Source organism: Zootoca vivipara, chromosome 5 (assembly GCF_963506605.1).
Source record: "Zootoca vivipara chromosome 5, rZooViv1.1, whole genome shotgun sequence".
Taxonomy (NCBI): Eukaryota; Metazoa; Chordata; class Lepidosauria; order Squamata; family Lacertidae; genus Zootoca; species Zootoca vivipara.
The window spans coordinates 41802240-41820591 of NC_083280.1; the positions used below are offsets into that span (position 1 = coordinate 41802240).

The 18352-nt window shown below is 41.5% G+C and overlaps 1 protein-coding gene across 1 annotated transcript; it reads right to left on the reverse strand.

Annotated features, from left to right (window-relative positions):
• Nucleotides 1-921: 921 nt before the first annotated feature.
• TCTN3 (tectonic family member 3) lies at nt 922-17686 on the reverse strand. The gene is made up of 14 exons (XM_035133867.2): nt 17432-17686; nt 17123-17264; nt 15791-15912; nt 14830-14960; nt 14082-14190; nt 13429-13547; nt 12698-12733; nt 12343-12417; nt 11893-12018; nt 10022-10117; nt 9051-9148; nt 8595-8760; nt 7827-7952; nt 922-5710 (listed from the first exon to the last, which is right to left on the reverse strand). The coding sequence occupies exons 1-14, from the start codon at nt 17670-17672 to the stop codon at nt 5483-5485; spliced, it is 1815 nt and encodes a 604-aa protein (XP_034989758.2). The 5' UTR covers nt 17673-17686; the 3' UTR covers nt 922-5482.
• Nucleotides 17687-18352: the final 666 nt, after the last annotated feature.

Here is an 18352-nt window from a genome sequence, read left to right on the forward strand (position 1 = left end):
CCCAAAGGAGTTGTTTCTGTTTAAATGTACATTGTCCCGGCTTACCACCCTTACCTGGGTTGTCTTTGACAGCTCTGTGAGGCAAATCCTTATTACTGTGCAGACTTAAGCATGTTTACTCAAGTAATCCCACAATTCAGTCAGATCTGCTTCCCTAACAAGTGTATTTAGGATTGTAGCTTTATACCCATTTTACAGGTGGTGGACATAACTGAGGCAAAGGAAAAGTAGCTTTCATAGGCTACTCCATGGGTCCATCGTGGGCAGGGATTGCCCAACTAGATTGCACTGCTGTCTCTGCTCTTACAAGAAAATATAAACCTCGTAAACCATCTGGGCCTTGCGGCAAGCTAAAGGCTGGCATGTGGGCACAAAATTTAAAGACAGCAACTGAACAGTGTAGTTGACAATCCATGTGCATCAGCATGCTAAAAGTTGGTAGAGTTCTACTGATTTATAGTGGCTTACTTTAAATGACAGTAGATTCCAGTTTTAGAATTACAAACTTGAGAGCAGCATCACTTAGGGACCATATGGGCCTTACCTTTCTGAAACATATTTTGGAATGTGGTCAGGTAAGAGAGAAAAGATGCTCTCAGCCTCCCCCTGCCACTTTATATGTTGCTTCATATTGATTTTTCAGAGTATTAGTAATCATTCTCCATCCCACGTTTATGTTAGTAATGTATGCATTTTGTTTTGTGTGTTAATTCAGAAAGTGGATTTTTTGCTTGTTGCTATGGCTTCCCTTAGTACAATACAGAATAGCAGACAAAATATAATTTTAGTCTGTAAAATCCAAGTGCATATCCTTGCTCCATTATAAATCTTATTGGGTGACATTGTGCAGACTACCCTACCTCAAATAGGTTATAATTTGTAACATTTGTTCACTTTTTTAAAGTGGGATAAAAATGTAAGTTTAAAATGTTAAGACATGTTGTAACCCACCTTGAGATAGGAAAGAAAAGGAGTTACTAATTTACTACTTGCACAAAAAAGTCCTGAAAGTCAGGAGGCTACTTCCTTTGCTTTTCAACCTTTCCACTGGAAGTGTCTTGCTGGGAGAAGTGGGGCAAAGCAGAGATTAAGAACTTTGTCCTGTCCCTCTTTGCTCAGCACACAAGGAATTTGCAGCAGAATTTAGTCTCACAAGGACAAATGCAATATCTGTCTCTCTCCCAAATTGGAACTTTGTGCTTCAAAACAAATGAAGGGACAGTCCCTTTCAAGTATATTTTGTATCCGACTCAGTTCAGCTGTCATACCCCCCACCCCCCAAGTGAGAAGACAGAGTGACAATTTGGACCTATGCACTTGACCTTAAGCAGATATTATCGTATTGTAACATTGTCATATATTGTTCTATCAGAACAGGTTTTTTAAAAAAAATAATTAAAAAGGAACATGGCAAAACAAAAGGGTCCAGGCTTCTTTCTGGAGACATTCAGGGGCAGGTCAGGAAACAGCTTGTTCCTAAGAGTTATCCATTAGGGAGTTGGCCTCATGCTTAAACACCTAAAGTCAACAAAGCTGGACTTTGTTATTGCATGCTCTGTGAAGCCAAAGCCCAGACGGGCAAAATGCACTATACAGCTGGGGCTCACACAGGAATCATGTGCTCCTTACAATCAGTACTCAGATATGGGTGCTGCGCAGCCAAGACCCTAAAACACAAACCATAAAACTAAGATGCATGGAGCAGCATATAGTCAGGGCTGCAATCCTAAGCAGTGTCACTTGTAGGCATTCTCTTACTTCTGACTAAACATGGTCAAGAAAGTACAGCACATGGCCTAAATGTTCCTTAAAGGCCACTTCTAGGAATATATGTGCAAATGACTGCTGAAAGTGAATTAAGGAGACAGAATGGGTTCTTATGGTTTGCCAAGACAGAGCTTTATGAGACTTTCATAGGAGTGTGAAGGTTCTTTAAGCATCTACCTCTCACCGTGTGAATATGAGTCTGCCCAGTGGTGTGACTTTATACTAAATAGGGGGACACTGACAGCCTCCTACTAGAAACTACATTTTGATAAGGGTGAAAAACAACGGGGGGGGGGGGAGAGAATCTGCTCCTACAAAGAACATCTCACCCACAGAAGCCCCACCTGCACTGAAGTTATTTATGAAATAGACTGCCTACAGAATTGAAATTAGCCAGCTTTTAAAAGAAAAATAAGTGGAATCAAACATAATGTGACTGCAGTGGAAAGGGTATAGTGTTCTTTTTTTATTTAAATCAAATACAATGTTTACAAAAGAGACACAAAGTAAGAAGCAAGCAAGTCATTCACATCAGCACCACTTAGTCAAGTCAGCCTAAATCCAGAATCTGGTTCCAGTCACACACACACACACAAACACACACACACACACACACACACACACACACACACACCAAGTTTCTATTTCTGCAACACTGGATCTCTGTAGCTAACAGTTACCCATTTTTTCCATGTATGCAGTACCTAAGACAGTTGCCAGCCAGTTTGCTATGGTTGGTACAGATGGAGATTTCCAACACCAAACAAAGACAATTTCTGCAGATAACTACCATAAAGGTTCATAATAAAAATTGAGTTTGTCCTATACTTTTCATCCACCAGAAAATGTAATATATATATATATATACCTTAAAATAGTGTCAATATCAGATTTTTCCTTTTTAAACTTTTTAAAAATACTCCTTCAGCATAAATTTCATCTGACTTAAGAATTGTCAATCTCACGTTTCCACTTTGTTAGAACAAAGGTTGTTAAACCTTTGAAGTAAATCATTCTTCATTCCTTAATATTATCCAATGCTGAAATTTTTATTTACAGTATCTTCATCTTTCTTTTGGGAAGCTCAGAGCAGCTTACACAAGTCTTTCAGAGAACCTTGCCTCCAAGTGAGCCCCACTTAGCATCATATACTCTGAACCAAAGTATGCTGAGGGACGATCACACACAAGAAAAAGCAGCTGAGATACACTTAGAAGGACTTTGCAGATAAAACCCTTAACACATTTACAAGGTACTACTTACTACTTTTCAGATGAAGAAATCCAAAACTAGGGGTGGAATTTGATCTGAGGTGCAGTCTGCACCCTTATTTGTGGTATGTTCAGTGATATTTCCGTGGAAAAAGAACTATAGAGTTGGAAGGGACCCCAAACTCCTCAATGCAGCATTTCAATTAAAGCATACATGACAGACGGGCTCTCTAACTTCTACTTTAAAAACCCCCAAGGAAACAGAGTCCACTAAGTCTCGTGGGAGTCTGTTCCACTGTCAAATAATTCTTACTATCAGAAAGTTCTTCCTGATGTTTAGTCGGAACCTCCTTTCCTGTAACTTGAATCCATTGGTTAGGGCCCTAGACTCCAGAGCAGGAGAAAACAAGCTTGCTTCATCTTCCATGTTAGGGGACAAAACCTATAATTTTTTGCCACCCACACAAGCAGCCCAAGAAACACATTTTCACAGTGCTCTTTTTTTGCCAGGACCCCAGGTGACATGAGGACAGACAAGCAAGGAACTGGGCCAAGGCATTATCACATGTGATTTCATATCACACTCCAACTGGAAAGCTGTAAATTACTAGTCCTCCTACTTGGACTTTGAGGCTAATTTTTCCTAAAGTGTCCTTATTTTAGAGTTGACAGGGTAGGGTCACTACCTCAAGATTCAAGGCAACTCTGAAACCATAGGCTTGAAGGTCACTCTTCATCTGATCATAGTGGACATATTTTGAGCAACAAAAGTTCAAGCTAGTTGGATTATTTGGTATGAGACATATTATAAAGATATAGCATGTCATTTTGCTCCATTCCCCATTGGCAATGCCTCTCGCTAAGCTTTTACTGCCTCATAAGGGCTACAAAAGTAGACGGCTACCTGGAATTAGTAGACTTGAGATGTATACTGTAAAGGCAATACCATTATTATCCCATGACAATGGGTCCCTCTACCTCTCATAGGCATCCTTAATTTAGGCTTCAATTTTGCAACTATTGAACCTGAGAGTAAGAACCATTGAACTCCACGGGACTTACTTCTGAGCAGACATGTATAAAAATTGCACTCACAGGGTGTTTTAAAAAAGAAAAGAAAAAAAGATGGTTGTTATTTAATAACAAATAGGTATTATACATTTTTCCAGATGCTGGAAGAAACTATAATTCTATTGTATTGCAGGGAAATGCTAAGAAGCAACTATGTTAGGACAGGCCTACACCGATTACTTGGACATGAAAGGTATCATTACTGAAATCTGCTAAACAGCCCCATATGCTGTCAAGCAATAAAGCAGAACAGAAATTATATTTGTCCCACATCAGACGCAGATAGGCAGAGTAATTATAACAAGATGCCCCCACAAAATACTTAATTTTTTATACACTGGCTTTATTAAGGCTGCTGCTTAACGTGTAATATATTAGGGAAGAACTCGTCAGTAGGACATAGGTTGCAACGCTCCTAAAATTAAAGCCCACTTCCCAAGCTCCCATAGTTAATACACAAGTGTGCATAAGTTCTATAACATAAAAGGACATTTAGCATCAGTGTAGCTTTGTATCCTCAGTGATTGTGGAGAGATTTCTTTTTCAGTAATCGTGTCCCAGTTTGACTCCTCTAGGAAAGCCTGCCATAGTTAGTAGTATAAAGGTAAGAGACAGGTATTATCGAAGTGAGTCATGAAAGGCGTGATTGTTTTATCAGGAAAAGAGGAATGATATTAGTTTTTAATGACAATCCATTAAGATAAAATAGTTTCTTTCATTTACAAAGTTGTGAGTTATCAAGTGTCCCAAGTTTCCCCCTAACAACAGACAAGGGAAAACAGACTGAAAGCTATAGGACTTTCTACTTCTAGTATTTTCTTCAATAAATACTATGTCAGAGTTTGTGATTGGGAGCTTTTTCCTTGACTGAGATCTAAAGCAGCCTGAGATCGTCCTCAAGCACTTCCACACTGGCAAGGGTTTTGGGGGAATGTAAGGGGATTCATAGAAGAGGCTCAAAAGCTCCAGAATGAAGAGGAAGAGTGCCCACGTCACATTGGGTCCCACCTCTTTCTTCACTAGATTGATGGCCAGAGGGTCTGTCTTGTGGAGTAAAGAAAGACATCCATAAAGAGGCATGGCACGTCACATATGGCACAACTTTTAGCACTTACCCTCATGAGCTGAATACCAAATTCATGTGTGGTATGTGCATTTGACCAGCTCACCATGGGCTGGTGAGTTTTCAACAGGTTACCACAAGCCCAGATAGTGATGTACAGAGGTTCCTAGACTTGACTACAAGCACCATAGTCATACGACGCGCAGTTTCCACTCTGTACCCTCCATTAGGAGGAGACTGTTTCTGAAACACGCTTCCCCCCAAGAGTGCATCCATTCTGATTCAGTCACTTCATAGCAAGCAATGCTAGGTAATACAAGCAATGCCAATATGGCTCTTGCAGATCTTGTTCTTCTTATAAAAAAGACATTCATGAGACAAGTAATTTACAAAATGTTAATGTCACCAGCAGAGTACCAGGTAGGCTGCCTGAGCTGCTCACAGCTCCACTCAATGCCACTTTAAAAGGGAAGAAGAAATCAAATGGAAGCTTCCAATAGGCTCTGGGCTGACTGCGGGGTGGCTCTGGCCATTTAGTAGCATCCGTGAAGGCAACTGCAGTTGTCAAAGGCAACATGTTCACCACGTTGCCGATGGACTGGAAGAAAAACAAACTATCATTTTAGAATGTACAGAGCCTTGCTTGGTTCCTACCTCACAGCAAATTGCTCCACAGGCCTCTTACACTAGCCCATCGTAATTCAGAGCCGTTGCCTGAACATGAAAGGGAAGCCTGAGACAATTGTCTTGGGCTTGTGACATGACATGTTTTTCCTTGCTATCTCTCAAAATAGGAGAGTGGGACTACTCTACAGCAAATGGAACTGAAAAGAAAAGCAATATCCATTTCTATAGCTATTATTTCCCACCACCAGCTCCCCTTTCACCTTACCACTGACAGCTGCAAACCTGTCCTTTCTTTGTGATGCACAAACAGGCATAGAAGTGAAGAACACAGCCTAGAGACCATCCCCCCACCCACTGGACCTCCTGACACACAACTATTAAAATTATTCTATCACCTGTTTAGCCTCCTCCTTCTGGCTGTGGACAGGAGCAGGCTTCCCTCATGAGCTCCACAGTGGCAATAGGTGGTATTGCACTACACAGAGAACTAGTCTCTTGGCTTGCAGCTCTCTCTGTCAATGTAGCAGATTAATCCTATACAACTCCTATAGTCTTCCCTCATGCTCCAGTGGACAGGAGCAGGCTTCTTCACTGATCTCCTAATATTTCCTAAAATTCTGGTTAAGTAGTATGAGTTCTTATTTGTTACAATCATTTTTACTTTACCTTGGAAGACAGTTAATAAGTAATAGTGAAATAAAGTGGTACCTTGGTTCTCAAACACCTTGGTTCCCAAACGTCCAAAACTCGGAAGTGTTCTGATTTTTGAACGTTTTTCGGAAGCCAAACGTCTCATGCGGCTGTCGGCTATTGTTTCCGGGGTGCCTGCACCAATCAGAAGCTGCACCTTGGTTTTCGAACATTTCGGAAGTCAAACAGACTTCTGGAACAGATTAAGTTTGGCACTCTTGTTTTTGCTATTTTGCGTTGTTGTTTTTGAGGCTTTTTTGGTTAATTTGTTTTTGTGGCTGTGTGGAACCCAGTTCAGCTACTGATTTGGAATGGACTTCCAGAACGGATTAAGTTTGAGAACCAAGGTACCACTGTAATTCATTGGGCTGGTTCAGATTTATTGCTAAACTATGGTTCAGCCAAGGGGTGGGGAACCTCCAGCCTCCAGGCCAAATGTGACCTACCAGGCCTCCTCATTCAGCCCACCAGGTCACTTCCCCTCAAACATCAGACAGTTCAGTCAGTCGAGCATGAGACTCTTAATCTCAGGGCCGTGAGTTTGAGCCCCATGTTGGGCAAGATTCCTGCACTGCAGGGAGCTGGACTAGACCAGGGGTTGTCAACCTGGTCCCTACCACCCACTAGTGGGCGTTTCAGGATTCTAGGTGGGCGGTAGGGGGTTCTACGGCACAAGCTGAATCCTCCTTCCATCGAGCCCTGGTGGGTGGTAAGGAAATTTTACCATCAAGAAAGATGCATTATTGGGTGGTAGGTATAAAAAGGTTGACTACCCCTGGACTAGATGCTCCTCATGATCCCTTCCAACTACAATTCTATGAGCTACTAGTACAGCTGATCCCTGCAGAAAGCAGGACTGAACTACCCAAAGCATAAGTTGATGCATGGGATATTCATCCTGCTTGGTCACCCTCTTGCTTTAGGTGGTCCTGCCCAATTGTCAAAGTTGGCCTGCAGGGTAGGGAGGGAGGGAAAGATCTGGCCCCTGGTTTAGCCTTATGTGTACAAACCACATTAAGTCTTGGTCTCCCCTTTCTCCTCTGGCATGTGTCAGAGAAGATTATAGGAAGCATCTGCTTCTAGTTTTTAACTAAGCAAGTTCCTGAAACAGGGCAACTCTGGTAGGTTCAAACACTATGTAGTGAACAAATCAGAATAATAAACCACTGTTCGATCCTAGCTTGTTTGAACTACTCAGAGTTTGAACAAACCAGAATTCATTGAGTTCAGATGCAACAGTGAGCTCTGGCTAGTTTAAAATCGGATTTGGCTTTCAATCTTCTCTGTGCACAAAAGAGGTCAAATGTGTGAACTCACTATAGCTCATACACTTTGCATTACACCTGAAATGCTCCAAAGAAACAGAAAACAGCCCTAAGACATTATTTGTGACAGACCTTCAGAGATTTGCAGAGATAATGGTATCGTGCTCCCAATATTTGAGCTTGCGGATTAGACAGGAGGCCTACGTGGGCCCATATCACTTGGATCTTCAGGGAAATGGGAACCATACAATCCCCCTCCTAGAAAGAAAAGGGAAAATTCTAAATTAAATAAGAGAACTCCCAAAGAGCTGTAATCCTGCTGAGTAATCAACAGTGCAAAGGGGAAGGCTCAGAATTACTGCTAAATCTGTGCTCAAATATGGAGCAAAACATGGCTATACTCTGCCTCCACAGTTGGAGGCAGTATGCTTCTGAATACCAGTTGCTGGAAACCACAGGAGGGGAGAGTGCCCTTGTGCTGGAATCCTGCTTGCATCTGATTGCCCACTGTAAGAAGAGGATGCTGGACTAGATGGGCCATTGTCCTGATCTAACAGGCTCTTTTGTGTTCTTATGAAGAGAGTGACATCTCAGAGGTAGTCAGAATTGCATGGGGATACAGAACATGATGTTTCTACAGCTACTTCTCCTTTCATTGGGAGGATCAAAAGGAGACAAAAGACTTACGGCCCAGTTGAAGGAAGTTCTATGTGAATACAGTAGGGACCTGTGAATGTGCCACTGGTCTTGGCAAAACACAATGTGCTCCAGCATGACACGGTTAGAGGGAAGTTTCTTCTAGAGGGTAGATGGTTGCCCTTTCATCCTTCAGGTGCTGTGGCAAAGCTTACAATAGGATGTCAGATACAAAGCTAGCTACTCTGCCTCTCTGCATATTACCTGCATTTTGCACCCCTGGGTGAAGATGTTGGTCCGCTCTCCTGGACGGCTTGGGTCAGCATTGCCAGTTATGGCCAAACCGCCTAAGTTGTATGTACCCTCGAAGGCTTGGTATAGTGTCTCTTGGAAATGGCTACAGTTTGCTTCCTCCAGCTTGAAGGGTACACTGGAAATCAGACAAAACAGGGAGCATCCATTGGTCTCATGTCAGTGAAACTTAACCACCATTCAGAAACACATTACCTTTACATTACTTCTCAGGAATTACTAAACTGGAACATGTCTAAACCAGTTCTTCAATGGAGGTACATTTGGTGAGAGGTTATAATTATCCCTTGCCAAGTTCCTTAGTTTATGTGCTAAGCAGTGAATGTTAGCTCTGATTTACAAAATTTGGCTGTCTATACAAGTCTGTACAAAGAGTGTAAACATTCAAGAGAATATGAGGAATATTACCTGAACTGGCAGCTTGTCCTCACATTCTCTCTAAACTGTACTTTATGCCTTTTAGTTGCTGAGCACTGACCATCAACTTGATTCTGTAAAATAGTTATCTGAGGACAGCGGTGTCAGGAAACTAAACTAGAATACAATGGAAACCAGAGAAACTGTCTTCGGTCTCATGGATAGAAAGCAACTCCAAGTGTGTACATATGTACACAACTCCAATATGGTGTGTACAGATGTACACAATCATTTGTTTACATTTTAACTCATACTCATCCTAAAGGTTTGGAAAATATCAACTACTGATAAATAATCTGAAATATTTTAAGACAAATGGTTTTAATTTAATAAAATTTAATGAAGAAAAGGCAGCCAAACATGAACACCTCAACACTTTTGCCAGTGATTAAATGCAGCACATGAACAGCAAAGAGAATACATTCTCAGTTGCTCAGTCTTGGGTATTATGGTAGGACATATAAAAGACCACCTCATCTTCAAGAACCATTCACAGGCTGTTTATAACCCATAATTGACTCATGGCAACATCTTAACTGAACAGCTGGACTCATCCACATGTTCTTTCTATTGGATCCAAAAACTAAAAAACAAAAGGATGTTGCATAGACCTGAAAACAATTGAAATGCCAAGCGCAGGAATAAACAAAGAAGTATATAATTGCATATACACATTACCACACAAGCCTACAGCTTTTTAATAAAATCTGAGGCCAGCAGATCAAATAATACATTGCAGATAGCTCTGTGGGATGCTCTCATTTGTAGTTAAAAGTGGGAGATGGTTACTCAGGTCAAGAGCATTAATTCTGGACATGGTTCTCACAGGGCATTCACATATGTATTAATATATGCATTGATATGAAGAACAGTGGGTGAGGTCAAAATCCTCTATACAGCTCTACAATCATCTAAGACTCCTGGTATAGATACTAGATCAAACACAGTGCCAGAAAGGATACATGCTGCTGGGTGCCATTATACAGAACTATCAGTGGTGCTCCTATAATATATCCAGGGTTCCCACTTCTCTGTTTGGTGAGAGAAGGGCTCCTCCTCTGCAAGAGACAAAATAAATTACATCAACCTTATTATACCATCATCTGTACATACTTTGAAATACAATAATTAGCAAGGGACAAAATTCAAACCTGGCCTAATGGTTAGGATTGACTTGCCAAAGAATTGGGAGCTGGGAGCTGAGCCCACTCATGCCAGACGAAGGGGGCCTTTTTTTGTCGTTACACATACTAAAATCCTATAATAGTGCATAGAAGTACCATACATGAATCCACTGACCCAACACCGCAGTGCTGGATTATAGATAATATTGGGGCACTGTCAGACATGTGAATGAAATGGAAATAAAAAAGAACACTGGCTAAAACCCCAGGCAGGAATCCTTGCATGATGCAGCTGCTCCCATGTGATGTTATAAGGCAACAAGTAATGTAAGCAGCAATTTGCAGGATAACAGTGGAAACAGTTTTGCAGAGATTTGCAAGAAGTCTCTTCCCTAGTGAAAAGCAAGAGAAGAAATTATGTTGCCCTCACGTTCTGCTTTAGTCACGATTACGTCAAAGTTAATAGATGAGCAACTTACAGCATTATTTCCTTTCATAGGTGTGTGTGATTTATAGGAAAGGCTACATGTCTTTTAGACAAGGAATAAGTATGCGAAGTCAGCATCTGTGGCACATCTTTCATTCTCTAAGCAATTGGAGAATTACTGACATAGGCAGAAGAGAAAAAGTGGCAAGGAAAGGCAATGAATGAGGATGATTAGTTTGTGTTTGATGCAGAGGGAAAGAGAAGAGTATAGTTTGCCCAGAAATTCATACTCCTATCTCCTCTGCACTGTCTTCATGACTCTTATCAGTCACATAGGCTCAGACTATGGTCTCTACTATGGCACTCCACTCTCCAAAATAAGTCATGAGGCAGACATAGCATTTTTTTACACAAATAACTGGTATTACAGGAAGTGAGATTATGAGACTAATACCATTTTAAGCAATTGGTTGCCTATTCATCTGCTTTACTCTGTTGTTTATGTGATTGCTTGACAGGTACTCAAAGTGAGAGACAAATTTAGCAGATGGAAGGAGGAAAAAAAACAATTTAAATACTTTCCAGTCTGTTTACCACTCCATCACCACAGTTTGTGTAAGAGCTGATCAGAATATAAGATTACAGGCAAAGCTAAAAGTGTACTAGACGAAGTGCACAGATTCTGTACAGATTGAACATTACAAACACAGAATCTTCTTAGAACTGCTGATGTTAACCAACTAGACAAAATAAGTTTCCAAAACATTGTACCTTTCCCCTTTCAGTGCATGCAAGACCTATGTCCATTTAGAAATGTTTGGCATGCCATTTCAAATCACTGTTAGCTTCCTTTCCCTAGCTACAAAATAAATTTGCATCACTTTTTATCAAAGTGATTCAAAGTGATGGAGACTTCTCTAACTTGATGTCAGACTTAGAAAATGCTTCTTCAGTGCAGCAGCCTGAGACTTTGACAGCCTTGAGAAGAACCTCGACTTCTACGCCATCACAATGGTTCTGCAGCAGAAACTCAATCCTTTCTTTGACCACATACAGCCAAGAAATAAATATGGAGCCACACTTGCAAGCCTGTTTTGTGTTTCAGAGTAGCCATCTCACTTCCACAACAGCACCACCATTGAGGCCCATGACAGTAGAATACTGACTCTGGGTTCCATTCTCCTTGGGCTCATAACACAGCAAATAATCCAGTTGTACACAATGGCCCCAGCCCAACCCTTTCCCCCACAGTCCAAGAATGCATATAAGAACAAACACTGACCCCAAAATGAAGAGAAAAGTGCTGCTGCAGTGTGGCCCTTGGATTCCCAGATATACTGGCAACTTTGAATTGAACAGACACTTTCTGAATTCCATGAATCCCATTGAACTCCACCTCATAGCTCACCTAAAAGTATGACATACATGTCAGTGAGAAGGTATGAACTTAGGAAAGCATGTCAAAGTACAAGTAGATAAATAGGTACTGCTCCGGCGGGAAGGTAAACAGCATTTCCGTGTGCTGCTCTGGTTCGCCAGAAGCGGCTTAGTCATGCTGGCCACATGACCCAGAAGCTGTACACCGGCTCCCTTGGCCAGTAAAGCGAGATGAGTGCCGTAACCCTGGAGTCGTCCGCGACTGGACCTAATGATCAGGGGTCCCTTTACCTTTACCTTTTACACCTCCCCACACTTCTACTAATGAGGACCGCACTTGCAGAACTAATGATACCTCAGAAACAACATTGTGGCACGTGCTACCACTCAGTGAAGGAGATGCAGGCTGTGAAACAGGGATGATGTTGACCTGGAGACACGAAATATATTTTCAGTTCTCATATCGTATTTATCTTCACCCACATAATCTATCCGAAGTCATCTTAGACCAGTGGCATTCAAAATTTCCAACCCACTTCACAAAAAATAATCCTCACAACTATTCTGCTACTTGCAGCGGGGAACTTAAGCATTCCCTTGAGACCATATACACATAAACTAACATCTTTACAACACTTATTTCCTTCCCCGTCCATTTTCTAGATTGTGTTTCAAAATTATCACTAGGCAGAAACAAACTAAAATCTCACCTGTATCGGTTGGAAAATAGTCATGTTGACTGGGACCTGAAAAATGAAAAGCCAGCTATACTTTAGTGTCTGCACAAAATTATGATTTACAAACCTTTGAACCCAATCTTACAGTCTTGTCTTCTTTGCAGTGTTCTTTTATCTATTGGGGATGAGGCATTATTTAGGAACAGGCAAGGGAAAGGTTTATTGCTACAACAAAATTTGAACCCTATTGGTTCTTCTTCAGGGAAATTCAGAGAACAATAATTCAAAATTCAGAAATTCAGGTAGCACATCTGAATTTCCCTGAAGTAGAGTTCAAAATGTGTTGGATCAATAAACCTCTTTCTTGTAAATCCCATTGTTTTGCTTTTGTTTCCAGTAGCTTTTTTTACAGTGGGGGTTCTTATTTTTGTTGGACATTAATTAGGAAAAATCTCTTAATTTGTATGCCCCAAATACTCTTTATGCCTGTAGTAGGCCAACAGAAATATCAGAATCACAGAATTGGAAGAGACCACAAGGGCCATCCAGTCCAACCCCCAGCCAAGCAGGAAACACCATCAAAGCATTCCTGACATATGGCTGTCAATATCAATTGTTTTGACATTAAAAATAAATATTTTAAAACCTATTCTTCATTTGGCAAGGAAGCAGAAGACTCAAATGTGCTTAGGAAATGTAGAAACATACTTGAATTAGGAAAGATAACCAATACTATACCAAAATAGTAAAATAAAAAGAATTACCTTCAGCACACTGAAGCCACGGTAGTATGAAGCTGCATCCAGTGCAGGGTCAGTGGTGCAGCTGCTTGTTAAGTCAGTAAGGATCCGAATGCAGCTTGTGTTTTTGCTCTCCAGGAAACCTAAGTAATTAACAAGTCACATAAAGGGGTAGGGACAAGCAGTAAATGTCATCCTAATGCACAGGAATCCACAAATGCAGTCAACTGGGCAATCCAACCTGTAACGTGCCATGTGTGTGTATGTCTTAATTCAGAACTCCCAACTCTTTAGTCACTGCCTTTGGAACCCATGTTGCCCATCTTAGACTATATTACCTGCTTCTTTACCTCAAGAGAGAGAAGTATTTTAAATGCTGCTGGCAGCACTGAGAGGCTCTTTCAAAATAATATTAAGTTGCATATTGTATTGGAAAGCAGATCATATCACAGGTTGAAACAAAAATGTTATGCACTGTGCACTCTATTGTAAACTCCCTCTCTATCACCACCACCCCACTTGTCAGACAGCAAGAAAGAGAGGAACTCCTTTATATTTGCTATTGTACAGCAGGAAGGCAAAAAACTCATTAGCTGCTAAAAACAATTACTCGGCACTGAACTCCAATGAAGTTTGTGGAGCAGATGTCAGGACTTGGCTGAAGTGCCCATGCTCACCAGCAGGATTCTCATCTATGCAAAGTTGGCTGGTTCCAATGCCCACTGGTTGTTTGAGTATACTTAATACAGATGATGCAGCAAAGTAAGTCTGTATAGGATCCCCCACCTGAAATAAAAACAGAGGGTGTTATTCAACCACGTTTCATTCAAAGTAGATCCACTAAAATGAATGAACCTAACTTAGTTATGTTGATTAATGCCAGTAGGTCTACTGTGAGTAAAGCTTAGTTGAAGAATAATAATTTTATTATTTATAACCCACCCATCTGGTTGGGTTGTCCCAGCCACTCTGTGCCGCTTACAACACATATAAAAACATAATAAAACATTAAAAACTACCCGAAATAATACCACCCAGAGCTGAAAAGGAATCACTCAGAGCAAAGCACACACAAGAGAGGCCCATAATCATCTATTCTACTGCATGAGGATGAATATTTAAATAAACTTAGGAACACAGGATGCTGCCTTATGAGACAACTGGTCCAGCTAGTTCAGTATTGTCTACATAGACAGTTTCAGTAAGGAGCCTCTCCCAGCCCTAACCAGATATGCTAAGAATTGAGCCTGGAACCTTATTGTAAGTTACTAGGAAGGCTTCATCCATAGAGGAAGTATGGAGACTGAAAAGGAAAACTTAACCCTGACCTCTTCTGTCTAGATATTCTGTCTAGATTTTCTAGAAGCAGCATTCTCACCACAAAAACCTCAAGAGAAAATCCTTGATAACTTGAGGCTAACTCACCCGGTAAAAGGCAGGTGGTGATGACAGAACTTGATCAGGCAAGTTGAAAGACGACCCTCCATATTGTGCTGAAAGTGCTGGAAAGTTGACTTTTGTAACCACCTGTGGCTGCTGTAAATAGTTCAGCTTTGCTATATGTAGAATTGCAGGGGGGTGGGGGTGGGGATAAGTGCAACCAAAACATCAGAGTGTTAAAATTAAATCTCATTCCCCTTTGCAAATCTATCAAACTCCTAGAGGGAAGGATTTTTCAAGGCAAGCTATAGGACTTGGTGCTTGTTAAAGTTTTTTCCTCCACTTTCTGTTAGAGGGCACAAAAATACTGAATGACTGCAATCTCAACAGACGTCAGGATCAGAGGTTTTATTATCCTAGTACAATATTTTCTTGCTCTGCTACTACAGGATGCTCCCTTTTACTCATTGCACTGGGTGTACAATGCACAAACACTGGGGAGGCCTGCTTCTCAGAATAATGACAAAATCATGCAAAAGGCTCTTGGGGAGTAGATGAATGAAGACAGCACCTTGTGTCACACTCTGTGGATCACCAAATAGTGTACATAATTGCAACTTCGATATTAGTAAGGGAATTGTAGACAGTTCAGAAACAAAGTAGGCAGAGTTACATGGCTCAGAGCCTAACCCACTTGGCAACAAGTATCTGAAGAAGTGTGCATGCACACGAAAGCTCATACCAAAATAAAAACTTAGTTGGTCTTTAAGGTGCTACTGAAGGATTTTTTTTATTCCACTTGGCAACAGGATGTCACCAGCTTTTATGAAGCAAACCTCTATCCTTGCTCTAAAAGGAAAAAATATACATATAAATGAACAGTTCGTTATCTGCCCTATATAAATGCAAATTAGCAAGTACAATCTGCACTTCTATTTTTAAAATCAGCTTCAGAGAAGAACCTTGACCAAACAGAATAGCAACCTGGATACTGATCTAAACTTACGATCATTTAGCTCCACACAGAACAGCAATACACATCCACCAGGACCAGGAAGGACATCAGTACGGTAAGGGGTGTTATTTTGGAAAATTGTGGATTTTTCCACACACACCTGACTCACAGCCCTAATAAGAAAACAAAAGCACACAAAACCATACCACAGGAGTGTTATTTAAGCAAACAAAACTCAATAATATGTTTCCTGAAGCACTTGCCTATTCTGTGGATGGCTGGCCTAGCAATCTGTCACTCAAAACCATCAGAATATAAGACACTGTGCATATTGATATGGTCCCTGCATCAGTTTGTCATCCATCCTGTAACAAACTTGAGAAGCTATCAGCATCAGAGGTCACCATAAGGGCAAATTTTACTATGTTAAGTTTGCCTAGTATAGGATTAGTTAGACCATTATTTTGCTTAAGTATTTTATTTTTGTTGTGATTGTGCATACTTGCTCTCTCCCTCCTTTCTTTTTAAAAAATAATTCCTTTAAAATGAACTGCCTAATTAGGATTTTAAGCAATACTAGTTTCTTGACACACTCACAGTACCCCCCCCCCCGGATCATTTGATCTATGCTACTAGTTTGAAGTGCTTGGGAGGTCAAGCAGGGTGACTGGCTGAAGCTATAAGGCATGAGAATTGGGATTTGGCTGGCAGTATCCCTGCTTATAGGCAACTATAAGCAATCCTGTACTCTGTTGACCAAGTGAGCTGGGACAGCTCTGGAGCTGGGTGCTACCATCATTGACAAATAATATCTATCTTGAATGGTGATGGAGCTTCAACACTCATGCAGAGGTCTTTCCTAGCCCAGCTACCTGAGATTTTGTTATCCAGAGATACCATGGCTTCAATTTGAGACATGCAACACATGGGCTTTACTTCTAAACTACTAGCATGCCCTCAACATTTGTAAAAGAAAAACAAAGGCAGCAATATTAGAAGCTTTCCCCTTCCCACATCTTTATAGGACACAAGATAAAGGGGTACTCTCACTTAACCTTTCCCTGTAACTCTGCTTGCAAGTTGTCTACAAACAAGTTGGACATACAGTACTCATGCCTTTTTCTTAGACGACACTTAGAGACCTTCAGGGCAGAACATACTAAAGCTTACATTCTTACTCTTTCACTAATGTGTTTATTGCTCCTGTCGGAATTCTCCAGCATAGGGGTGCAAATCTCCTATCCACTCAAACAGTACTCATGGACCTGACCACTGCCACCACCAAGCACCCTGGCTGAATGAAGCTAGCAGACTCATTCAGATCCCAGGCCACCCCCATGTCTTAACACACTGTGAAGATAAAATTGTGCCCATGCATTTCACCTGGTGCTGCCTGGAAGACAAAAAGAGAAGGGACATTCAGGGCCCCCTGTGCTACAATCTGAGCCACAGCTTGAATCACAGCAGCAGTTGAGGTCGCAGAAGCCTGGGTGCAGGTCACAGGGGCAGATGGACGAAGAAGCGCCTGTGGGGGACAGAGAAAGAGTTAGAACTGGAGACTGTGAACTGAGAAACGGAGTGGACTCGGTAAAGTATCGCCTAAACGGGGAGGGCGGGGGGGGGAGGGTTATTCACATATTGCCTTTAGGGAACCCGCTGCCCCGGTTCACCCTCAGCCTCTCCCTCCCTCACCAGCTCTGGGGTCGAGTCTCTCTTTCCTCTGGACTTCGGCCGCCTCACTGGTGGGCGCCTCACTGGGGCTCGTCTCATTCGTGGACGCTTCCTCACTGGTGGGCGCCTCACTGGGGCTCGTCTCATTCGTGGACGTTTCCTCTGCTTCTAGAGTGCTGTTTTCATCCCGGGGCTTCGCCTTCCCCGACGCCGCGACCAACAACAGGAGCAGCAACGAGAGCATTGGCTGGGCGGCGGCCATAGCGGACGCATCGCCCCGTTGCTAAGAAACGGTAGTCGCACGTTCATGACGTATATGCGCAAAAGAAGTACGTCCGCCTCAGCCGCTTCCGTGTATCCGTAACGGTAAAAAAAAACCCATAGAAGTAGGAAGTGAGAGGAGTGAAAGCGCAGTCTCCGAAGTTTGTAGATAATTGTTTGCTGAATTTTGCTGTAGCTGTGATTGGGAAACAGCAAACAAAAGGCAGCAACAAACGAAATTAGCACCAGACTGCAATTAATTCTCTAGCTCAGGGTTAACCTATGAATATATGTTTTTTAAAACTTTTTTTTCAATATAAAAAATAGCCGATTTGTTTCCTTTATTGGAATATATTAACAGGGAGGGATCCCTCCAGCTTCTCACTCTTTGGTAATGATGATTAGGATATTTAAATAGCATCTGATATTTAGTGAACCAAGGTTGTAATTTGGTATGCTGTTACTATATTATTCTGAAACTGTTACTTTTTATTTGGCCAAAAACAAACAAACAGCAGGGTTTAATTTTCTCTTAATAGCACTGACCATATCAACACAGCTTACGTCGCTGGTTTGGGGAGGGGTTGTATTGCAGTCCACTGTTAAGATTGCAGAGGTGGTGCCGATGTTGGTTTGCATTTCCCGCCAAAAATCCCCTGTAAAAAACAACAACACTTAAGC